Source organism: Rattus norvegicus, chromosome 10, assembly GCF_021556685.1.
Source record: "Rattus norvegicus strain SHRSP/BbbUtx chromosome 10, alternate assembly SHRSP_T2T, whole genome shotgun sequence".
Taxonomy (NCBI): Eukaryota; Metazoa; Chordata; class Mammalia; order Rodentia; family Muridae; genus Rattus; species Rattus norvegicus.
Genome location: NC_141543.1, coordinates 69,914,575 through 69,939,693, shown reverse-complemented (window position 1 = coordinate 69,939,693; position 25,119 = coordinate 69,914,575). Strand labels below are relative to the sequence as shown.

Genomic DNA, 25,119 nt, shown 5'->3' with positions numbered 1-25,119 from the left:
CACTCTCCTCTGTGTATTTGGTGTAGTTGATTGGTTGGTTGGTTTTGAGGCAGGGTCTTGCTATATATAACCCTGACTGGCCTGGAACCTTTTATGTAGATCAGTAGGGTGGCCTCATACTTGGGAAGATCCTCCTGCCTCTGCCTCCCAAATGCTGGGTTATAAACGGGCATCGCTGTGCTCAGCTGGTGCGTTTGTCTGTTTGGTTTTGGTTTTTCAAGTGTGGCTGCTCAGATTGGAATATAAGAGTACAGCTCATCAGGTACTCGTGTGGGACAGTACCCGTGGGGACCATCTAGATAATCTTACGTTTTACTCTCATCATTTGACAGTTAACCCAGTATGCTTTTCTCCTGGTTTCACACTTTTGTGTCTTATTTATTGTTTCTTTATTGTTTTCTGATTGGGTGTAATAAGTTAACAGACAAAAGCCAACTCTAGCCATTGGCTATTAGATGTGTCAGTAACCAGTGCTACTGTGACACTCTTTGTAAATACTCTGGAGTTTCCCCTAGGAGATATTCCTGGATGGAAATGTGCCTGTCCGCTTGTGGGGTTGGAGAATGAGTGGGTTCTAGCCAAGATGTCCTAGCCCCCAGTTACCATAATATGGAGTATGGTCCACATAACCGGAAAGGATGGGCTGGAATAAGACTGAGGGCAACTGCCTTGTGCAGCGGGTTCCTTGAATGCTAACAGTTGCACACCCGCACACACGTGGGTGCACATAGCATATACACAGAGAATAATGAGCTACAACCTCTGTCTGTCTCCTCGCCTACCTTCCTGCTTGTCACTCTTCTGCCGTCCAGGAAGGAGGTTGGACATGCAGTGTGGACAGAGATTTAAGTACCTAGACTTGGAGATTATGCAGAAGTAAGTTGTCCCCTCCCCTGTGCTGCCACTGTCCTCCGAGTCTCACTGTACCTCCCTCATCCCCAGGATCTATGTCAGTACCTCCAGCTGAGGGCACAGCAGTTCAGGCATGGTCACAGAGCTGGTGACAAGGACAGACCGTGCGTGGTTCAAGTCCAATGTGCTAGACTCTGGAGTGTGCCTTTCACCTCCTTTGCTCTCTGAAGATATACTTGGCAGCTGGTCTTATGCCCAAAGGGCTTCTCAGCAGATACCTAAAGAACTTGGGAGACTATCTTTGTGGTATGGGGCCCAGGGTGCCCAAGGTGATGTCTGGTAATTTGGAGTGTGCTGTGTGGTAGCAGCTGGGTTAGAGGCCTCCCAGCCAGGCTGAGCTGTAACTGGTACTGAGGCAGGCGCTGACTGAATCGTGAAGTCCGAAATGACTCAGCAGAGTGTGTGCTCAGTGAGCAGACAGTGGCAGCATCTTTTGGATCTGTTTGGATCTGAGGTCTGAGGAGCTGATGGGCAACTGGGCCCCAAGGCCAAGTGGATGATGGGAGCCAGAATGTCTCTTGGGAAGGAGAGTTCTAGGAACAGGGTGGGGGTGAGAGACCAGGAACACTGCCTGCTGGCTGTGACCTCTCACCTGGAGACAGTTGGCAACTGAGAAGCCAGCGCTGGAGCAGAGATTACACCCTGCCCATCTTCGTGTCTGGATAGACGCTGTCTTCCACCCTGTCTCCCCACAGCAGTAGCTTGTTGGGCAGTAGTTAGGGTCCCCCCTTCTCTATCCATTCTCTGGTGTTCCTAAGCAGTGATGTGTCTGTGCACATGGACTCTATCATAAAGACCAGGGCTCCCAGGCCTTTCCAGCCCTCCACCCTATAGGAGGCCTGGGCCTTTAATAGAATAGCATGCTTCTTACTGTGCCAGACTGGCCCCTAGGTCCTGGACACTAGAAGCTAAGTAGCATTATCTCACTGGCCTGCCCGCCCTAGTGCCTTCCTGCTAAGGAAGCTAACAATTCCCCCAAAGGGTTGGCAGGACAACTTGACCTCCACCGATGAAGAGATGTACAGAGGGCCTGTTGATGCCCTCATGAGATCGCTCCAACATCAGCATCCCAGGCAACAGGGAGGTCCCAGAACCTGTCAGCCTCTCCAGAAAGCTGGCTAGAGGTCTCCGTGTGGCAATGTAGATCCTTCTAGAGAGACTCTGAAGTTTGAGCTGGAGAGAGTCTTCTGAGGAGTACAGACTACAGAACTCAGCTCCTTCCTAACAAAAACAGTCCCCAGTGCATATGAACACGACAGGGTCAGAGGCCAGGCAGCCATAGCATCTGCTTCTTGTTCTGGATGGGAGTTAGACATTCTGTGGCTACCTGTCTGAATGCGCGCTCTGCAGGCCCTTGGGCTTGGTGCTGGGCAACTTTCCAATGGGAGCTGAACATCCCTGAGTTTTCTGGCCAGGGGTGTGCAGGTGTGAGGACACCTGTGGTTATCCCAAGGGTCTCTTGATGGTCTCTACCAGTGTATCCCTGAGCAGGCCTCGGTTTACCCATGTCAGGAAAGGTTCAGATAGTTTTCTCAGCCTTCTTTCTCCTCAGGCTTTGAGAGACAGAGGAAAGCCAGAGCAGTAGAGTTGTGTCCTGTGAGGTGATTGGGGAAGCTGCCTGGAAACATGCTGTCCTCTGTCACTGAACGCTTCAACCAGGCTGGTTTCCCAATGACTTCAGTCCCATTGTTCTTCGGAAAAGAATTCTCAGTGCTTTCCCATTGGTCTCCTATGGAACATGTGTCCTGCGTGTGCCCTGTGGGCACAGCTGGGACCCCTCTCCCACAAGCACGGCTTCGCCTCACAGGCCCAACGCAGGTTTCTTCACCCATGGATTTTCATGCTTTGGCCTTGTGTGTCTTCACCTCTTTGTGTTTGCTGCAGTTGCTTATCCCACACAGGAAGTGATCAGGATACAAATTAGAGGCCCATGGATACGGAGTCGCAGGGTGCCTTTAAACTGCTTTCCACACCACGCAGCGGCAGGGGTTGTTTATGGAGTGAGCAAGCGGAGTCCTCCCTGTTCCTGTGTTCTGAGATAAGCACCTTGTTTGCAGTTGCCAGGTACCCTGGCCAGACCTCTCCATGCACGCTGCAGTCATTGACAACACTGACAGCTCACGCTTGTTCCCTTCCTGCCTTTTGTTTGCTATAATGGGACCGCGCACTGTGAATTCTGCATGATGTCAGTCTTATTCTCCCCTTTGTGTAAATCCAGAAAATCCACCTCATTCTTTTACAGCACAATAGTGAGAGAATTCTTCAGGATGTCAGACAGTGGGCCGGGGATGCAGCTCAGTGATAGGTAGGGTGCTGCTCACTGGGAAGAACTGCTGGTAAGGGGGAAGGGATGGCTGGCCTGATCCAGCAGGAGCAGGGACATTCCCCGGGAGAGATCACACACACACGCGCGCGCACACACACACACACGCTCACACACACACACACACACACGCACACACACGCACACACATACGCTCACACACATGAGTGCTCACACACACACACACGCACGCACACACACGCACACACACGCACACACACGCACACACACGCTCACACACACTCACACACGCTCACACACGCACGTGCTCACACACACGCGCTCACACACGCTCACACACGCACGTGCTCACACACACACGCTCACACACGCTCACACACTCGCGCGCTCACACACTCAATGAGTCCCTCAGGACCCGAAGAAAGGAAGGAAAAGGAAGGGAGTGAGGATGGGAGGAGAAATCTGTCATTATGAATGATTGTGTTTGGATGGGACCAATTGCTTACACAGGTGCTCACAGTGACATCAACATATGAATAAGTCTGCTAACCTGTGCCCTAGGAAGCCACACATACCTGAAAAAGCCCTGTACCCAGACCCAGAGCACCTGGCAGGTGGGAGGCCCTTGGCAAATCTTTTCTGGTCAAAGGGTGGTAAAAATGAACAGAAATCAGTGAGGACAGAGGTTGGGAGTGTTGGGGTTCCTCTCAGTATCTATCACTCTGCATACCAGGACTAGAATGCCTTGAAGCTGAAGGGTCCAGCCTTGGCATATCACCACAGGCTGATGTGTCATAGAACACGTCCTGAAGCCTCCTGAGTGGTTGGGGGTCTTTATGTGGCAGAATTTGTTCTTTCCACCTTTTGAATGTTGTTCTGACCTTGGCTCTTCATGGCTGTATGGCTGAAGAAGACAGAAGCACAGTCATGTACATATGAAGCTGTATGAGGTACAAGGTTGCCTCCCTAGAGTGAGCTAGCCATCACCTTAGCTTGATGCCGCAGGGTTGGACAGTGTTTATGGTCACTTTCCAGGCAACAGTGTCTTTCCTGGTGGGTAAAGAAAGAGGGACGTCAAGCCAGGCCTGCGTGGTACCACACACCCTTAATTCTAGGATTCAGGAAGATGAAATAGAAAGTTTGTGAGTTTGAGTCTAGCCTGGGCTACATAATTCCAAGGTATCCTGGGTTGTATAGCAAGACACTGCCTCAGTAATTATTACATAATTGGTTGACACGAGTAAGGAGTGGCAGCTGCACGGGCAGACTGCGGTGACTGTTCTCATTTGTCCTTACCTGTCTTAGCTAGGGTCACCATTGCTGTGATAAAACACCATGGCCAACAGCAGCTTGGTGAGGAAAGGGTTTATTTAGCTTACACTTCCACATCAATGTACATCATTGAAGGAAGTCAGAACAGGAACTCAAGCGGGGCAGGAACCTGAAAGCCGATTCAGAGGTTATGGCAGGAGACCGTTTACTGGCTTGCTCCTTGTGACTTGCTCAGCCTGCTTTCCTGTAGAACCCAGGACCACCAGCCCAGGGTAGCCCCAACCACAATGGGCTGGGCCCTCTCACATCAATCACTAATTAAGAAAATGACCTACAATTGTTTCTATAGCCCAATCTTACCGAGACAGTTTCTCTTTCTTTCTTTTTTTTTTTTTTTTAAAGATTTATTTATTTATTTTGTATATGAGTACACTGTAGCTGTCTTCTGACACACCAGAAGAGCGCATCGGATTCCATTACAGATGGTTGTGAGCCACCATGTGGTTGCTGGGATTTGAACTCAGGACCTCTGGAAGAGCAGTCAGTGCTCTTAACCACTGAGCCATCTCTCCAGCCCCTGAGACAGTTTCTCAATTGAGGCTTCCCCCTCTCAGATGACTCTAGCTTGGGTCAAGCTGACATAGAACTAACCAGTGTATCACTTGAATGGATCCCAGCCCTCAAAACCTCAGGGCCTGCTGTGGCTCTTCTTTTATTTTAAGATTTAAAAAAAAACAAAAAACAAAACAAAAAAAAAAACCTCTTTATTGACTCTTCGTGAGGTTCACACTATGTATCCTAGTCCCACTCATCTCCCCGTCCCCTCACATCTGCCCTTTACCCTTGCAACCTTTCCCCGAAAATAAAACGCATACGTACGCACGAACGTGCACGCACACGCCCACCCCCACCCCCACCCCCACCACCAGCAACAACAACAACAAAAGCTTAGAAAACATCTCATCGTGGAAGCTGTAGTGTGTCACAGAGTGTCCCACAGTGTGTCCCTCTGTCCACACATCTTCATGTACAAATGCTCACTGCAGTGAGTCATTGGCCATGTTTGAGATCTCTGGCTTCTGTCACACCATCAGTATTGGCTCCTCAACAGGCCTCCTCCTGGGTATCTTATTGTCCTGTGTCAGGGAGACTCTGCAGCTTTGGATCAGGAGGACTGGCCCTTTCACATGTCCCAACCATTTGCAGATGATATAAATGTCGGGATGGGTCAACTCAGAGCCCTTGTGGGCCTGAGCGGTAGCTGACCTGGTCAGCATGCTGGCTCTCCCTTATCCACACCACCTCCAGTGCTGCTCCAGCTAGGTCACCCAATGCCACCACTAGCAGGAGGCAGGGTCAGCTCTTGGAGGCTCATGAGCATCCAAATCTCCAAAAGCCAGCTCCACTATGCCGCTTAGTCAGGGTTCTGGGCCCACTTTCCCAGGTGCTGCAGAAGGTAAGGGGTGGGCCAGATCTTCCACTCTCACCCCCTCAGGGCTGGCTTACCTGTGCCTTCGCCATCAGGGCTGCTCTACTGTGTCGCCCAGATGAGAGGTGCACAGCAGCCTGCTCTCCCAAGTGCTTCAGCGGGTGAGGGACAGGGCCAGTTCATCTGTTCTCATGATCCCAGGGCCTGCTCTCCTGACTGCTGGTGGTGGTGAGGGGCAGTGCTGCTCTCCTGACTGCTGGTGGTGGTGGGGGCTTCACCTGTGCACCCACGGTTGTGGCTTTTCTTACCTGGAAATCTTGGATTCCTCTTCTTTCCCCACACCAGTGCAGACCCTGGGCAGACTCTTTGCCTAATAGGACCTCTGTGACGAGAAGGCTCTATCCCCTCCAGTCCAGGAAAAGTTGTCCTAGATGCACAGACAAACTGAACTCCTCATGGTTCTGTGTCAGTGATTGCCAATCTGTGCTGTGATCTCTTGGGGTGGGGTGTCAAACGACCCTTTTACAGGGGTTGCATATCAGATATTTACATTATGATTCATAACAATAGCAAAATTGCAGTTACAAAGTAGCAACAAAATGATTTTATGGTTGCAGAGATAACGGAAACAAGAGGAGAGGAACTGTGTAAAAGGGTCACAGCTTTAGGAAGGTTGAGAACCACTTCTATATCAACAAGAGCTTTAAAGTATGTGGACGTTGGGCTGTTACTACACTTGAGCTGCGCAGCTCTTGAGTCTGCCTAAGAGGGCCTAAGCTAAGAGCTTGGACGCTGTGACACTTCTGCCTCATGGGCTCCAGGCTTGGGTAAAACACAACTTGAGAGTTGACATAAGTGCTTTTATGGAAGCCAGGGTGAAATGTGTGAGGCTAATAAGACAGACTCATCCTGGGCAGTCAAGGGCAGACTACTCAGAAAGACAACAGGCAACACCAGGGGAGTTGTTCATCCCCGAAGTAGGGCAGGAAGAGCATCCAGATAAGGGAGCGCTGTCTGTGGGGACCCTGAGGCTGAAGAAAGCCCGAGCTGTGCTCATAGGATACACTGGAGAAGGCATGGGAGGAGACTGGGCCGGTTCAGGAACTCTGTGTGTGGAGCGGACTTGAGGGTGGGTAATTGAAGTGCATGAGAGAGCGGGGGTGGGGGGGAGTGGGGAGGTGGGGGGGTTGAATATTGGAATTCTTCTAAGGGAAAGAAAGCTCCCACTGGTGAGCAGGCAGAATGCACCCTGGGTTTACTGAGGAGATGCAAAGGAGATGGCAGCAGCCTGCTGAGAAGAAATGCAGGGGAGGGAAAGGGCCTGAGACAGGTCAGAGGCAACGCCCCCCCCCCCTTCCTCATACTGACCATTTCCAGCCACCCCTGCCCCACAGATTAAGTCTGAACACCACAGCTTGGGTTTCTGGCTGCAGCTAGGGAAATGATTTCAGAGCCTGCTGGCCAGGAGCCATTTTTTTCCCCTTCAGCAATTTCCCTGTTGGAAATTGCTAAAGGAAGTGGGAAGGGCCGGCTGGGATCAGTTCTAGCAGGCAGAGGTGGATGCTATGCAGAACCTGTGGTCCTGCACAGAGCCTCACTATACGGCCCTTCTGTAGCTGGCACTTTTGAGCTGAGGATGTCTGTGGGTCCCGTAAACGGCTTTATGTTATGGGCCGGTTGGCAGGATTCTCTTCCACTTTTCTTCTGCCCTCTCAGCCTTCTCCGGGATGAGCACCTGACCATTGCCACCATCTTGGCCTCCCACTGGCTGTGACTGTATTAACCTGGGAAGGGTGGCTTCCAAGCCGGGAGGGTTCTCTAAGAAGCAGACCCACATAAGCACATTGGCTCTTGAGGTATAGATCAACAGGGTGAGTCCTGTGGCTTTTCCCCCAGCCTCTTTCTTCTTCCTGCCAGCCTCACATCACCCCTGGGAGCCAGATGCCTGGCTGATCTCAGGCAGCTGGGAACCTCCCCAGAAAGCAGGTCCACTGTGCTGCCTTGAGGAGGGATCTGCATAGAAATGTCAGCCCCCATGCCAGAGGAAGTTGTTGTATTAGATGCTGGGTCTCAGGTGTAGCTTGGTATACTGGACCACAGACTCCCTGCTTGGGATGGGCCAACAGAGGCCCAGTGGGTGGACAGCATACTTCTGTCAGTCACATTTAACCACACAGAGAGGAGCTGAAGGAGGGATGTGGAAGGGAAGATGGAGATGACTAGGCTAGCTTCATGTGTGTGTGTGCATGATACATGCACACATGTGCACGTGTGTCACAAACATGCACACACACAGTCCTGTTTAATCATCGTGCCTAGAAAAGGGAGAACGGTTCCTCATTTTCTGGTTCAGGAAGCTTAAGCTCAGAGGAAGTAAGGGGCTTGTCATAACTGTACACTGAGGTAGCGCTGGAAAGGTCAGAATTCTAACTCAGGTTGTTATGACCCAGAGCTGTGGGATCCACCCCACCCCAGGCCCCAGAGCAGCCCAGTTTAGTGTAGCTGTCTTTGGTGGTGTGACAGAGTGGAGCTGGCTGCCTTTCTCTCACGTTCTTTCCCCCTTCACTGCCCTCTCCCCACCTTCTTCTCTGTCTTCTTTATGCCCCTTCATTGAGTAGGCATCCATCATTTATGCTTTGCTAGGTACCCAAATGAATTATCTCAGGGGTTCATTGATGAAGAAGGTAGTGTGCCCTGGGGAGGTTATGGCTATAGAATGCACTTGTTACAAATAGTCACCATGCAAAGCTGAGTGTCCAAGGACTGCAGGTCCCAAGAGGAGGACGTGTGTCACTTTCTCACTCGTTAATTTACTCTCAATAGCATGTGTTCAGCCGTGTCTGTATAAAGGGCACCTTTCTAAGTATATGCCACTTTCCAACTGATAAGGTAATATTTTTTTCTGGTCCTGGACCAAGTATCTGTTAAGCTTCTAAGGTAGGGGTACCACTGGGCTCTGGCAGTCAGGTAAAGAGTCACAGCTAAGAGCGTGCCTTACTTATAACTGTGTTGTGTGGTGCTGTGAACTATGTACCCATCTCCTACGTCTTTGGAGTTCTAGGTCACTGAGTGTAGACTGGATGTGATATGAGAACAGGAATCTGGCTCTTTATAATGTGACTCTGTTCCTGGTATTTACACACTGGTGTTCTTCCTGAATGCTTGAATTCATATATCATCCAAAGCCTTTCTGCCCCTTGGGCTGAGATGTCGCAGGAGCGTGGTCGTCTGGGTGAGTGAAAAGGGCACTCCAGCATTGCTGGGGCCCTTGAATTTGCCAGTCACTGTGGCCGCTATTTCTGGGCTGTTGTGTCTGTGGGCCACAGGCTGGACTTGAATAACAGCATGTGCCAGGGGCCCCTGGCTTTGGAGTGGTGTGTGCCGAGCCTCCTGCAGACACTGCCAGCTTCCAAGCCACCAGCTTGCATGTGCTCTCCCTCCTCCTCTGGGAGGGCAGCCGTGAAGAGAGGCTTGCTCTGAAAGAGATCTGATGAACCAGATTGTGTTAGCTCTGCCTGCTTCAGTTATCGTAAGTCACAGTTTCTTCTTTGGCTCCCTTTTGTGCATGGATAGTGTAAGCTCATGTGTGTGCAGGTGTTGTGTGTACATGTGGAGGCCCAGAAGGTGTTGGGTGTCCTGCTCTATTACTTTCCACCTTACTCCTTAGAGGCAGGGCCTCTCACTGGACCTGGAACTTGGCTGGTCCCCTGCAATCCCCAATGAGTATCCCGTCTCCGCCCACGCAGTACCAGAGCTCCTGGTGCACACATAGGCAAGCTCAGTTTTTTCTGCGGGTTCTGGGGATTTGAACTTGGGTCCTCATGCTTGTACAAACACTCTGAGCCACTGAGCTCTCTATCCTTAGTCTGTCACCCTTCTTCTTTAATAAGTAGCAGCAGGTAAATTTCAGGGTTCCCTGCTCCCAAATCCTGCATATCCCATTTTGACCAGGGCAGCAGGCTTGGAAAGGAAGTCTGCTCAAGAGTATGACGCCTGGACAGGTGACCCATTTGAGTTGCCAGCAGCCAGCTGTGATCTTGGGCAAGTCCCTTAACTTCTCTGTGCCCATTTTCTCATCAGCCAGCTGTTCTGTGGAGAAGTGTGGAGTCACATCTGGTCCCTTCTGCCTCCTCAACCCCCACACAGCTAGCAGCTCCCACGGGCTCTGTTTCCATGCATGTCCCAGATCCATCTGCGTCTGTTTCATTGGCATTGCACCTCCATCACTCCCAGATCCATGTCCCCTCCCTCGGCTTCAATTTTCATGAGCCCAGAATGGTTTTGCTTTAAGCCCACATCCAGGAAGCTGGCTTTCCTGAGTCCAGTCCTTGGTCAGGATCCAGTCACACTCAGCATAGAGCCCGGCCCTGTCACCATCCCTAAGACTCTGAAGTATTCAGTGTCTGCATCCTTCCACACTTCCTGCCTCTTCTCCCTCTGCCCAGGCATTGGACAAGGCAGGCTGCTTCCTGTAACAACCACGGGCCCTTGTTTGATCATTTCTTCTGCCTGCATGGGTCTGTGTCCCCAGGTGGTGCCTCCTCTTCCTCTGCAGGGCGGAGAAGTGGGGACTGTAGTGAAGCCACCCTGTCTAAGCCAGATGCCTCTCGTCCTCACCACAGCCGTGCACAGCACCTTCCTCCTTATACTCACTTGCAGATTCCAGTCGCACATTTTAGTTAGTTTTGAATTTGTTCTTTATCTCTCTTCTTGCTGGAAAAGACAATATTGTGTGTACTTTAATACCCCCAAGTACCGAGTAAAGTCCTCTGCACACACAGCTCTTTATTGACAGGGATGAAGGATGGATAGATAGAACAAGGGAAGGGCTCAGGGGCATAGTCAGTACTTCCCAAGTAAAGCTGATGTATACTCCTCCCACTAGTCGGTGCTTCTCTGCAGTAAATGTAGCTACCCGATAGACTTAAGACATGAGCGAGCCCAGAGAGGTATGGGTACAGGAGTGATGCCATTAGGAAGTGTCTCCTGAATGAACAGCCCTGTGTGGCAGCATGCAGGACCTGGGCAGCTCAGCAATACTTCTTATTGCAATTGTACCTGTCAAGGGGGCCAAATGGGCCACTTCCCCTTGAACTGTAGCCACCGCCTCAGGGAGGGCTCTGATTGGATCGGCTTTGGTCACATGTTCATGTACTGTGACCAATAACCGGTTAGGAAGAGGGAGCGCAGGGGTCAAAGGGCTCAGCTGGGTAGAGGAACTTGAAGAGTCCAGGGCCACCCGCGCTCAGCAAGAGGTTCACTGTCGGAGGGTAGTAGTACAACTCTGCAGTATTAGCTCTTCAGGACTCTGAGGCAGGAGGATAGCAAATGCAGGTCTTCCCTGAGTGTCTCAAAACCTCAAGGGAAAAAGAAAGCAGAGCTCCTAGTAATTTTCAGTACTGCACAGGGCAGTGAGGCTTCTCAGATGGAGTTCTGGAGCCTTGCCGGCAGCAGGACAGAAGGCTGTGCACACACCTTGTAACAACCACTGCTGTAGCTTTCATGCCACCTTTACCCCTCATTCTCCATAGGAAAGGGTCACCTGGAGGCCTCACATGACTTCCTATCCACAGATAGGGTTCCTGTGCCTGAGCAGGACCACAGGCCTCTGGCTCAGCAGGGCTTCTCAGCTCCCTTGTGTCTCGGCCAAGACTAAAATAATTGGCGAGGCCACTTTTGTTGTCATTGCTGTTTAATTAACATTTCTTTATGCTTATTTTAGAAAATACAGAAGAGCAAAGAAAATAAGACCTATGATCACATTCAGAGACAGTCATTGGTTCTTGGGTTTAGCCTCCATCCCCCTCCCCCATTTTGCTATAGCACCTCTTGATTCCAGGCTGGCCTTGAACTCACTTTGTAGCCAAGACTAGCCTTGATCTTGTGACCTTCATACCTCCACATTCCCTGGGATTATAGGTTTCCACCACATTTTCCACCCAGATTAGATTTTCCCTGCTATTTAGTGCTTATTCATATGTTCATGTTCAAAATGTGCAAAGATGGGGCTGGCGAGGTGGCTCAGCATTTAAGAGCACTGGGTGCTCTTCCAGAGGTCCTGAGTTCGAATCCCAGCACCCACATGGTGGCTCACAACCATCTGTAATGGGATCTGATGCCCTCTTCTGGTGTGTCTGAAGATAGCTACAGTGTACTTATATACATATACATAAAAATAAACAAAAGTCTTTTAAAAATGTAGAAGACTAGGGAGTAATAATAGTTCTGTTTACTAACTGTTTTCTCATAGTCTCAGTGCTGGGACAGAAACACTGGGAAAGTGGCTGCTTCCTTCTGGGCAGAGCTCTTTGTTATAGTCCTTTTTTTTTTTTTAGGTTTATTTATTTATTTTATGTCTATAAGTGCTCTATCTGCATGTACACCTGCACGCCAGAAGTGAGCATCAGATCCCATTATAGAAGGTTGTGAGCCACCATATAACTGCTAAGTCGTCTCCGGCCCACGCCTATTCCTTTTAATGGTGTAATTCACATGTGAATTTAGGCTACAGTTATTTAGCGAGGACTCAGTATTCCTACACCTGATGTGAGCTGTACCTCGATGGTCCCATCCGCTCCTCCAAGTGACCTTCAAGAAAGCATGCCATATCCTGAGAGACACAGCCAGAATATGGCAAATACATAGGCGAATGCCAGCAGCAAACCACTGAACTGAGAACAGGACCCCCGTTGAAGGAATCAGAGAAAGAACTGAAAGAGCTTGAAGAGGCTTGAGACCCCCATATGAACAACAATGCCAACCAACCAGAGCTTCCAGGGACTAAGCCACTACCCAAAGACTATACATGGACTGACCCTGGGCTCCAACCGCATAGGTAACAATGAATAGCCTAGTAAGATCACCAGTGGAAGGGGAAGCCCTTGGTCCGGCCAAGGCTGAACCCCCAGTGAATGGGATTGTTGGGGGGAGGGCGGTAATGGGAGGAGGATGGGGAGGGGAACCCCATATAGAAGGGGAGAGGGAGGGGTTAGGGGGATGTTTGCCTGGAATCCGGGAAAGGTAATAACAATTGAAATGTAAATAAGAAATACCCAATTTAATAAAGATGGAGGAAAAGAAAAAAAGCATGTCACGATGCTGTGTGTGTAGCAAATGGGACATTGTCACCTACTGAGACCACAGAGTAGGCAGTGGCCAAGCCAGGACGCATCTCCAGGAAGTCCGGCTGCAAAACTGGGACACAAAATTCTCCTTCTCTTCTTTGTCTGTTTTTCTCACTCAGTTCTCACAAACAGGCCCTTGTCTCTTTCTGTGAAGCCCGAGATCTTTACATTCATTGAGTGTGTTTTTAGTGTGTGCATGTGCTCATATATCCGTGCACGCATGTGTCTGTGGAGGACACAGGTCAACACCACAAGTCCTCCTCAGTTACTCCTCACCATGTATTTTGAGATTGGGTCTCACTGAGCTGGAACTCACTGATTGGCCACACTGGCCAACAAGCCTGAGGGATATTCCCATCTCCACCTCTCCAACCCTGAGATGACAGCTGTGGGCCACCGTGCCTGGCTTTCTCTACTTGGGTTCTAGGGCCCTGAACTCAGGTCTTTAGGCTTGTGGGGCAAACACTTCACTAACTAATCCACCCCACAGTGCCTGTAATTTTATTTATTTTAAAAACAATTTATTTATTGTTTTAGAGAAGCATCCCCCAAATCTTATTGTAAGTGTTCATTTTAGGAAAATTAGAAAAAAACTTCAAAAAGAAAGTGAAATTGCCCCCAGACACTGGCAGTCCTGACACCCTGCCCTGTAGTCCTCTCTCTCTCTCTCTCTCTCTCTCTCTCTCTCTCTCTCTCTCTCTCTCTCTCTCTCTCTGTCTTTCCCTTATCCTGAGAGAGAAAGGGTCACTTCTAGCTGTGTGACAGCCACACATGCTCGTTTGGTGGTATCTTTTCCACTCTCCAGGGCCTGCTGTCACCCTCAAGGCTCATGTGTGCCTCAGATGTGTTAGAGGCTGTGGGGGTTGAAGGGTAGTTGCAGTTCATGTGGAGGTGGGGAGTCTCCAGATGACTCATGGTGCTCCCGTGAGAGATAACTGTGCTCCCTCCTGATTCAGTTCCTGCCCTTTGGAGAGAGGTAGTGAGGCAGGGAAAACTGGGTCCTGGCATCCTGGGTCCCCGCCCCCTGCTGTGAGCCTCTGTCTCTGCCTCATGCCCAGCACCTGCTCTGGGAAGTATGTGCTGACTCCCCAGCTCCCAGGCACAGACTATTTTCGGCTACAGTGACCATTCCCTAGTAATGAAAACAGAAACCCCTCTCCCTGCCTTGTTCTTCCTTGGGACGGTGCACTGGGGGCCAGGGCTGCTGCGCTCAGGCCCCCTCACCATGCACTGCCTGTGGAGCTGGGTCACCACAAAGGCATCAAGGGACCCAGAAACCCCACCACCCACCTTGCCAAGAGAAGCCCAGGGCTCAAGCCGGCCTGCATCAGATGAGAATTGTGAGGTAGGTAGTGGGCCTGTCCTTGGGCCCTCGGAATGGCTCCCTTTGGCTGGACCCTGAGTCTGCTTTGCCAGCTGGTTATAGAACACATGCTGAAAAGCATGCATTTTAGGGAGGTGGCTGTCATTTCATATTTTGTGCCCTCTCTTACGACAGAGAATGGCTAAGGAGCAGTCAGAGTCTTAGACCAGGATGGTCCCCATCTGTATAACGTGAAGGGTTTGGCTGATCCCATGCTTCTGGTCGAAACAGTACACACTTGTTTTGAGACTGCTGTATCTACAGGAGCTGACCTGTCCCTGCTATGAGGGCTTGAGCTCCTCTTCTGATCAGTCAGGACAGGGAAACTGGGCTACATAGAGAAAGAATCCAAGTGTTGACTGTAGAGAAATGGGGCCAAGACTCAAATTATCGTGGCCCACGATGAGTAACAGAAATCCTTCAGTCTGTTTTTATAGCTAGCAAGCATTTATACCTGGGCTACTTACTGATTGGTGGCAGTACCCATACTCGTTACTTTTAGGGTTAAACTGATTAGGAAGGAGGAAGCTCATTGAGAAGCTGCATAAGAATCAGTGGGCAATGGGCCCCTCCCTGTAAACCTTGGCTTTTGTCTTAGAAGCTAGCTGTTGGGTCTAGCTGGTGCTTTGAGGTTCCCATCTTCCTGTTAAATAAAAAAAATGTACCTGTCACCGGAGTTGAGGAGGTAGGGTGGACAAGATTTGTTCCCTTCTATCGTCTGTGTTAGGGACTTGGCAGGTCCTAAAGTGACATCCTAGGGCTGATTGCTTTGAATTACACAGGGCTCTGGTCCCACAAGTTCATCATGTAGCTTGGCACCACTTGGGTAGTTGTCTTTGGAGAAGAGGCTCAGGGCAGAGGTCAGGGACTTCCCCTCAGTTTCTGTGTGGTACCAGCTCAGAAGAACTAGAAGGAAGGGGCGAATGGGTAGGGAGGACTTGCTGGGAGCAGAGAAGACCCTGAGTGAGTGAAGTCCTGGAGAATGTGTGCTGTTGATGTGGGCACAGCCATGTCAAGGAACCCAGAGTCTCAGGGGTCCTTGGAAAATGGGAAAGCTTTCTCCACAGGGTCGGAGGGAAATGGCAAAGCCTCCCTTGTGCAATCAAGCGTGAGTGTTAACAGTGTGCTTAGAGAATGTCTGCCCTACTGCCCTGCTCATGTTTATGGCCTTAAGACTGTTTTCCTACAGACACTGCTCCTACCAAGATTAGCTAAACCTGTCTCCTTGATCCAGCTGCACCCCATAAACCCTGCCCCTTGTTTATTTGTGCCTCCTTGTTCAGCTGTATGCAATGACATCTCCTTCCTGCTCAACTCTATGTAAAAATTACAGAGCTTCCCAGTGCTGTGGTTTCTCCATCTAACACCAACCCCCAGACTGTCTATCTGTGACCATCTCTGTCTTTTCTTCTCTCTTGTGGTTCCCCTTAGTGTATGGACGTTGGGAGGCCCGCAGTGGAAAGCACGGCCTGTTCTGGTGTTGGTTCCTGTGGATGCAGATAACCAGGGCCTGGTCCCAGAGCTGTTGTTTGAGTAACACAGGCAGGTTTCCTCCTCTAGGGTCCTGGCTTTCTTTTTCCCCTCTGTAAATTCACTTGGGGACTACAATATCTCTAAGGTCCCTTTGAAGTCTGCCTCTGACCTTGGCAGGCGATGGGTTTCTCCTCATTTTATTGGGTATCCACTGGTTCCTTTCATGTCCTCAGAACCTGGTAGCTATGGTGATAGCCCCCTGGCTTGGGTCCTAGCCGTCCTCTCACAGCGTTGGGCTTCCACAGCTTTGGGATCCAGTGCTGTGGTGGGGCCTTTAGTGATCAGTGGCCCTGGAAAACTACAGAGAAGGGCTGCCTGCCCTTGGGTCTCCTGAGAGGTCTCAACCTGCTCCTATTTGGATGCCCTAGGGGAGCTCTGAAACAATGTATCCCTTGTCTGTAGGCAGAGAATCTGCTTCTCAGGTCTCCAGCCCTGGGGCTCCTGCCTACGTATAACCTAGTTTATTCCCTGCCGGAATAGACAGACAAACTACCCAGAAGACAAACCTCTCATGTTGGCTACTGATGTGGTGATCTGTTAGAGGGGTCTGTGATTAGGCTCCTGCTCCTGCAGGATTGAAGCTTGGGGTCTGGCATGTAGCTGTGATCCATTTGCTACACTGGGTACACTCTGGTGCAGTGGGACTGGCCAGCTGTGCTCAGACTTCTCCTCCTGGAAACCCGGAAGAGGTAGATGCAGGTAGGAAGGGGGAAGAACTGGGGCTGGGGATATAGGTCACTGGTAAACTGCTGCTTAGCATAAGCAAGACTCTGTGTTTAGTCCTTGGCACTGGGAAAATGAGGGGAAGGACTTGAACAGGGGAAATATGGGGACCTCCAGGCAATAAAGATGGCGGAGACATGGTTGTTGACTCTCACTCAGGAGGACTGGGTTGCCCATGGGAAATGCTTCAGGCTAGCCCTTATCCTTTCTGGCACCCTGAAGTGCTGCTGCAGGCCCAACTTTGTCACAGCTCCCCGTTTGCTTCAAGGAGTGCCTTGGTGTGGTTGGCACAACATATGGTCATTTGTCACACAGCTGTCACTTGCTTGTAGTGCCTATTCCATCAGCAAAGGAGTACAAGGAAGCTTGAAGATCCAGGAGCTGTGCCCTAGAGCCAGGGAGGGTAAGGGAAGGGCGTCTGGACCTGGCTAACTCAGGTCTGGTTCCTCTGTATGGCTGTTCTGTGCAGTATGGGAGTTCCTCACTTGCCAGAGCCCCAGAAGCAGAGTGTCCCTCAAGGGTTTATGTAGCTCATTGGCTGTAGCCAAACTGTCTACCCTAACCCCAAGACTTCCTTTCAAACAGTCTTTAATTTTTTGAAGACTTTTATTATTTTTAAGTCTGCCTGTGCACACATGCACGTGAATACGGGTGCCTACGGAGGCCACAAGTACCAGCTCCCCCTGAAGCAGGAGCTATAGGTGGTTGTAAGGTGCTGGACACAGGACCTGGAACTGAACTCCTGTTCAGTTCTAACCACTCAGCAGTCTCTCCAGCCTGGTCTCTGACTGGTTTGAACCGGTATTTCAGGGTGGTAGTATTGTCTTTTGCTTTGTTTCCTGTTGGAGTCTTGAACAAACTAGTATAGTTTTGACATGAGCTTTTCTGTGGGGTCTCATGGATAATGGTATTTATTTACTGAAAAGGCCTCCCTCTGTAGCTTAAGCGGGCATTGAACTCACAACCTTCCCTTTACTTTGGGAGGGTGTGGAGTAAGGGAAGCACCAGTTCCCCCAAGCTTGGGTACATGTGTTTCTCTCATGGACCATGTCTGGCCGTTTTCAGCTGGCAGTGGAACAGTCAGCTTGGAGATGTGTGTTGGTGAATAGCCACAGGATGTGGTTTTTGGGTAGCAGGTATGGGCCAGGCCAGAAACCTGTCCTGGATGACCCCTTCCTGCTGATGTTGTACTGGGGTGGGACGAGGGATGCCGATGTGAGGGGGAAGCAGGAGAGGAGGAGCAATGAGACCAGGGCCTATGGGAGATGAAGCCAGACATAACTGGCAAGTACTTGTGAAGTGACTGAATAAACCCACTTGATCAGGACCAAAGAGATGCGGTCCACAGACCAAATCTAGTTCACTATTGTTTAAAGAATGAAGGATTTGTTTTTTTTTTCTTCCTTTTTTCTTTTTAACTGGCAGAGAGGAGGACAAAATATTTTGTGACAGATAAAAATGGTATAAAATTCAAGTTTGAGAGTCTCCGAGTATCATTTGAACATGGCCACACCCACTCTTGGGGATGTTTGGGTACAGCCATGGAAGAAGGGGCCTTTTTGTGCCCAGGTGCAGCTGGGAGACTGCTATGAGACAGGCCCTGGTGGGTGGCACTGAGGCTGGACAGTGACACCATGTGCAATCTAGAGCTGGAGCACTGTACCAGGCAGTCCTGGAGAGTACCAGGAAAGGGACTGGCTTGAATTACTGAGGAGCCTGAAGTAGGGGTGGGGCTTCGGGGTAGGTGGGGAGGGGGCCCCTTGCAACTGCTTTCATCCCCACTGCTAAGAGTTCACCCTAAGTAGTCTCTCACTCCAACTGTTCCCGCTGTTCTGGCTGGAGTTACAGTGCATTTGTATATGTGTGGCCCACGTCAGGCAGCACGGCCCCTGGCATAACCACTGTCCTCTCGCTGGCCCACATGTGTTTCTAAGTATAGACCCAGGCTGCCCCGTGGCTGCTCGTAAGTCCCAGGATACCATCTGATACCCAGTGTGACCTGTGACCCTAGCCATTCCTAGCTGCCGGAGACTGGGCAGGGGAGTATTTGTCCAGACCCTTTCCTGCCTTCTGCTACGGAGAACAGAGAGGAGCAGGCTCCTGTTAATGGCGTGACTTAATTGTCACAGGCTGGGATGACTTCAGCCTGCAACTGGCTCTGCTTTCTCATCATTACCAGAAAGGATAATTTAATGTCACTCACTGGAAAACATAAGTCACGGTTTGAGGGAAAGTGGCCGAGCCTAGGAGGCAAGTGTTCCTACCGCCTGCTTGCTCGTGGGCCATGTGAGCCCCCAAGGCATGTTGGGCCCATGGCTGGGGCATGTGGCTTCTCTCAGCTTCTAGTTAACATATTTTATCTTGGTTCAGCAGCTGGAGTGAGAAGCAGTTCTGGAAGCAGTGTGGCTTCTCAGTCTCCATCCCTGCGTTAGCTCTCCAGGGCATGGCAGAAGGAGGCCAGCTTTGTTCTTAGCTTTCAAATGAGCATCTTCTTCTGTAGGCCTCCAGGCAGGTGGGCAGCCAGGGACCTCTCAAGCCAGAGCGGGTTTCCCAGAGGCCCTCCCCATGAGTCCCTCTTTAGCAGGAGGCAGGCCGATCCCTAACTGCATGTGGTTCCCTAGCATACATGGGAGTGACTCTGGTTTTAAGGGACTCCCCTGTGCTGTGCGTGTCTCCATGAGTGGGCGAGTCACATCTGTGTGTGAGGTCTGGGGACTTCAAGTTGTTTTGGCTGAGACATGATACCAGACCACTCCTGGGGGTGAGGGTGCTGGGGAGGCTCATCTCGCTGTGGGGGCTGGGCAGCCACAGATGCTTTCCTCTGTTAGTTCCCCCCACTTCAGGCATGTTTGCCTTGTGGAACTTGTCTTAACATGGAGTCCCAAATCAGTCCTATGAGTTGGAAGACTGCACACTTCATGTGCAGGGTGGCTGGCTCAGTGAGGTAGCCTGGCCACCAGAGTGCTCACTGCTGGGGAACAGGCCTCATGTGCCAGCAGAGTAAGGCTCTAGATGTCTCTGGTCAGATCCACTGTGGTGGGAAGGTGCCCCTCCTTCCAGCAGCCTCTGTTCTCAGGCCCTCTGTGTCTATGAACGCAGGCTCTTCTCATCTGAGTTAGCCGCCACCAAGTAAGAAACAACCATTCAGAGATAATCCAAACTGTCATTGCTATTTAGACAGACAGACGGATGGACGGACAGGCGGGCAGGCAGACAGACAGATAGACCGACCAATGCCCAGGCGGCCTCAAACTTACTGTATACCCACACCTGGCTGTGAAGTATTGATCCACCTGCTTCAGCCTTTCAAGTTCCGGGTAACAGACTTGGTACACCAATCCCAGCTTACTTTTGCTTTTCTGTTTCTGTTTGTTTGTTTTTAGTGCTAATCTGTCACCCTTCCTGGCTTTCTCCATTCCCATAACACTGAGAGCGGTGGGTGGGTTTCTGGTTAGCCTTGTAGTTTGTGGCAGAAAACATGTAATCATAAAAGGATGGGTATGGGGATGACTCCACTGCTGTAATTTCTGGGGACCGGGGTTGCCTCCCCTCCCCTTCTTCCTCCTCATGCCAGGGAGATTTAGTGGTAGAAAGAACTGTCACTCAGAAGTGACAGTCGCAGACTGTTGTAGATGGAGTGCTAGGCAGTCTGATGGAGGGGGGGGGGTATCCACACCCCTAGAAGCCAGGCAGAAATGCTGAGTGGCCCATGCCGGGGGTGCAGCGGCGTGGTGAAGGCTTCAGCACATGGAGGGTTCTAGGGTGCTTTCTTCTCCACATCCCCGATGCCCTGCACTTTGACCTCGCTCATCTTCTATCACTGTTTTGAATCTGATCATGAAGAGCAGAGGTGAGGGAAGAATAGAAACACTACACGCTTGCCTTATTCAGGGGCGAGCAGATTGAGCCTCAGGCCTCAGAGGAGCAAGAGACACTTCTAGCTGATTTGAAGCTATAAGAAAAATCTAGTCTTCTTTTTTTACTTTTCTTTTATGTATTAAAGAAGAGGTTGCAGACATTTTGTTCTCTTCTCCAGGGACGTTAATTCACTTGGATAAAGAACAGAGGGCCTTCCATGTTACTGAGTGATTCTGTTGAAATATAGGTAGTGTTGGCCATCCCTCCAGACTCTGCCCAACAGTTACCTAGCAACAACTTGCATAGCTGCCAGCCAGGTGTGAGCCAACCTGGGTATGAGAACTGCTTGTCTGCCCCATCATTCTCTTTCTCTCCCTCCCCCCTCCCCTCTCCCTCTCTCCCTCTTTCTCCCTCTCTCTGTGTATGCCTGTCTGTCACTCTGTCTCAGTCTCTGTCTGTCTGTCTCTCCTCTCTCTCCATCTCCACCTTCTATTCTCTCTCTTTCCCATATGTTCTAGGCTGGCCTCTTCCTCTCTCCTCTCTCTCTCTCTCTCTCTCTCTCTCTCTCTCTCTCTCTCTCTGTCCTTCTCTGGCTCCCTCCTTTTGTACTAGGCCTGTCACATGGTGGTGATTTCTCAGGGAAACACCTCGGCCAGCCCTCTGAGGTGCTCCTCCCGCCACATTGTACACAACAGGTAGAAAGTGGTTATTTTGAAGTAGCCCTCGCCCCTAGAAGGGAGCTTCAGAGTTCCAGCTTAGCAGTGGTCAATGTGGGACAGCGGCAGGAGCCTCTGCATCCGACAGACTGCTATGTAAATCATGTGAATTCCTGGAGCTTTCATACATGACTAGGTGGCGTGGGCTTTCTGAGTTAGTTCCAGTGGCCATAGCACACACAAAGCAGTGGGCACATTGCCCTGGCAAACGGCTGGTGCTAATGAGTGCAATTATTTTGTTTGAGAAATTGAAAGGGTGCATGCTTTAGTTAGGGTTTTACTGCTGTGAACAGACACCACGACCAACAGAAGTCTTATAAAGGACGACATTTAATTGAGGCTGCCTTACAGGTTTAGAGGTTCAGTCTATTATCATCAAGGCAGGAGCATGGTAGCATCCAGGCAGGCATGATGCAGGCAAAGCTGAGAGTTCTACATCTTTATCTGAAGGCTGCTAGCAGAATACTGGCCTCCAGGGAGCTAGGATGAGGATCTTGAAGCCTACACCCACAGTGCCACACCTACTCCAACAGGGCCACACCCTCTAATAGTGCCACTCCTTGGGCTGAGCATATACAAACCATCACAGTGTGGTTGATGAAAAGGGGACGGGGGGGGGGGTGCACTTCCTGTTGCTTTATTGTTAGGTTGGAAGTTGGGGTTCCCATGCTTGACTCCTCTCATCTTCCTGGAAGCTGCTGACTCAGCTTTCTTGGCAGTTTGTGTGCGTGTGGGTGTGTGCCCATGTGTGGGTGACCAGCTAAGGCCATCATCCAAGGTAAAATGTTCTTTGTGTCGTTGTCTTTGAGCCTTTGTTTGAGGTAGGATCACACCTAGTAGCCCAGGCTGGCCTCGAATGTAAGGTCCTCTTGTATGCAGTTCCAAACTGGGATTGCAGGCATGTGCTGTGTCCTACCTGGCTGTTGAGTGCACTTGTGTGGAGATGAAGGTCACCCATCTCCGACCCAACAATATTACCAAGCTGCTTTCCACAGCAAAACGAAGGGGAAGGATGGCCAAGCCACACTGTGATGACGAATGGGGACATAAAGGAAGACTGGTGGGCAGGCAAAAAACTCCTGCGTGGGAACTGGTTTTTTATCAGCCTCTCCTCCCTGTACCACCCTCCACAAAGGTTTCCTGTGGGTTTCATGCGATGGAGTGGAAGGATTTCTGACAGCCAAGAGCTTTGTCTAACCACTGATGCTCTTTCTTGGTATTGTGCATTTCTATCTGGTTGTGGTAGGAACTGTGTAAACTATGGTAAGAGTCTTATTGGAGCCCCTGCGGAGACACAAGCTCCTGCCTCAGGTGCTGTGGGAAGAGGGACGTGGCCCACAGGAGTCTCCAAGACTCCGTTCAGCTTGACCCTTGAGTCTAACATTTACAGCACTGCACATGCACCCACAGGGGAAATTACTCTTTTGAAGTAAAATCTGAACTGGGCGTGGTGGTGCAGGCCTGTAGCCCAGCACTTGGCCCTGAAGCCAGAGGGTTTTTACCTGGAGTTGGGAGGCCAGCCTGAGCTCTCTGTAGAATCAGTTCCAGCCCAGCTGGGATATAGTAAGACCCTGTCTCGAGGAAACAAACAAAACTAGATCCAACTCACCTTCTGAGTCCTTGAAATCCTTCAGGCTTTCTAGACCTACTTGATAGGGGCTATGTGGGTGCCCCAGTTACTGCACGTGTGGAAAGTGTTAAAAGGTGTTAAGGAGACTATGGAAGACAAGGAAGATGGCGATTGGCCAGTCCAGCCATGGAGCTGTTTACAGGTTCCCTGTACTTGTTTGTATCTTAGTGCAAACTTATTTGCTCAGCTCCCATGACCCCCAACAGAGATGGGGCACTGTAAACGCTAGAGGCCCGAGATGGGATCCACTGTATCTACAGACTCATAGGGTGGGAGGAGGGGTCCAGTTCTGAAGTCAGTCTCACTCGATGTTCTTGCTTTGTATTAGTTTTCTGTGCTAGGTACTACTTAGCAATGTCAGGCACTACCGTGTATAAGTTCACAGTTCTCCAGCAGGAGGATGGTGAGGCGTCCAACCCCAGGCCAGTGTTGCAACCTTCCCTGCATAGACTCTTACAAAGCCAAGTTAAGATGTCAGCCGGGCTAGCTAGGCCCTTTTGGGGAAGCTTTGGGGGAAGAACCCATTTCCAAGTACATTTAGGTTTATGACAGAATCCAATTTCTTGTGACTTTAGGGGCAGAAGGAAATTTCCCTCCCTTACAACAGTCCCTCCGAATAAACTGTCAAAAGTTAAATGGGAGAAAAGCCGAAAGAACATTACATGCTCAGATTCGGTGGAATTCTCCCCAGTGACCAGAAGATCCCAATGTTCATACCCTCTATTTCTGCAAGGTGGGAGGGAAGGAGGAAGGCAGTTTTGAGAGGTCCTCAGAGACAGAAAAAGCTTCCTGAAAATGGTGCTTTTGGAATTTAAGGGAGCCCACGGGACTAGCACCATCTTGCAGCGGAGAGGAAATGGAGTGGTTCCCCGTCCCTAGCCGTCTTTTCGAGATAGATGTAGGAATTTTAGGTGGGGCAGAGGCAGTGCTGTGTTACCTGTGGCTAACACAGCTAAGGCCATTCCAGAGAAGGCGTCTCCCCAAAGCATGGGAGAAGCAAGAGCAGCTGACGAGCCCTGGATTCTGAGCCCCACCTCTAAAGTCTTTTACCTCATTCCATCAAGTTTCTTAGCCAAAGCATTCAGGTCTGAGCTTCTGGTTTCTTGATGGGTGCCAGAGGCCTCCCACATTTGTCCTCGGGTGACCCACCATCTCGAAGGTCTGCCTGAGGTCTTTTCACATGGACTCCATCACAGTTAACCAGAGAAAGCCATTTGCTTTTGAAGGGCTCTTAGGTGTTGCCATGTACTGTTGTTAGGAGTGGCACCAAGAGGTGATGCTCACAAGACTTAAAACTTTTGAAAGGGGCTAGAGAGATAGCTCAGTGGTTAAAGGTACTGGCTGCTTTTCCAGAGGACGCAGGTTCAATCCTCAGCACCCACATGGCAGCTCAGTGTTCTAGAACTCTGGTTCCAGGAGATCCAGCGCCCTCTTCTGGCTCCTGCAGGCACTGCTCATACATAGTAAACAGACACAAAAGGCAGAATACCATACACATAAAACAAAAATTAGGATTAAAAAGAAATCTCTTCTAAGGTCAGGCATGGTGGCTCATGCCTTTAATCTCAGCACTTGAGAGTCAGAGGCAGGTAGATCTTTGTGAGTTCAAGGCCAGCCTGGTCTGCATGGTAAGACCCTATCTCTCCATCCAAACAACACAAAAGTCTTTAAAAAAAAAAAAGATTTATTATGTATACAGCATTCTGCCTGCAGACACCAGAATAAGGCACCAGATCTCATTACGGATGGTTGTGACCCACCATGTGGTTGCTGGGAATTGAACTCAAGACCTTTAGAAGAGTAGACAGTGTCCTTAACCTCTGAGCCATCTCTCCAGCCCCTAACACAAAAGTCTTAAAAGTCTTCCCTAGCTACTTTCCCCTTTACCCCCTGAGGAGATCACATGTGTACGTGTATCTCTGTGTGCACGTAGAAATTAAAGGACCATGCTGTCCTGCAATCTTAGGGGATCCAAGAATGAAACTCACGTTGTCATGTTTGTCCTCGAATTACCCTGCCTGCTAAGCCATGCTGCTGACCCAAAGCTACTCCTACCTGCTAAGCCATGTTGCTGGCCCAATCGTAGATTTTTATTATTATTATTGATGTGTGTATGTTTACAGTGCGTGCACATGTGCACACCACAGTGCATATGTACAGGGACAGAGGACATCATTGTGGAATCAAGCTCTCTCCTACCTTTTTCTGGGTTCTGGAGATTGAACTCAGGTCCCCAGGTTTGTTCTGGGTTCTGGGGATTGAACTCAGGTCTTCA

General features: G+C 50.3%; 1 protein-coding gene across 4 annotated transcripts in view; it reads left to right on the top strand.

The window, feature by feature from the left end:
• The window catches only part of Ksr1 (kinase suppressor of ras 1), a 151,903-nt gene that overhangs the window by 76,901 nt on the left and 49,883 nt on the right, over positions 1-25,119 (top strand). The window contains exon 1 of one of the 4 annotated variants that reach the window (XM_087569284.1): positions 14,189-14,366. Coding sequence (XP_087425410.1) covers positions 14,247-14,366 — 120 coding nt within the window. The 5' untranslated portion in view covers positions 14,189-14,246. 4 annotated transcript variants of the gene reach the window in all.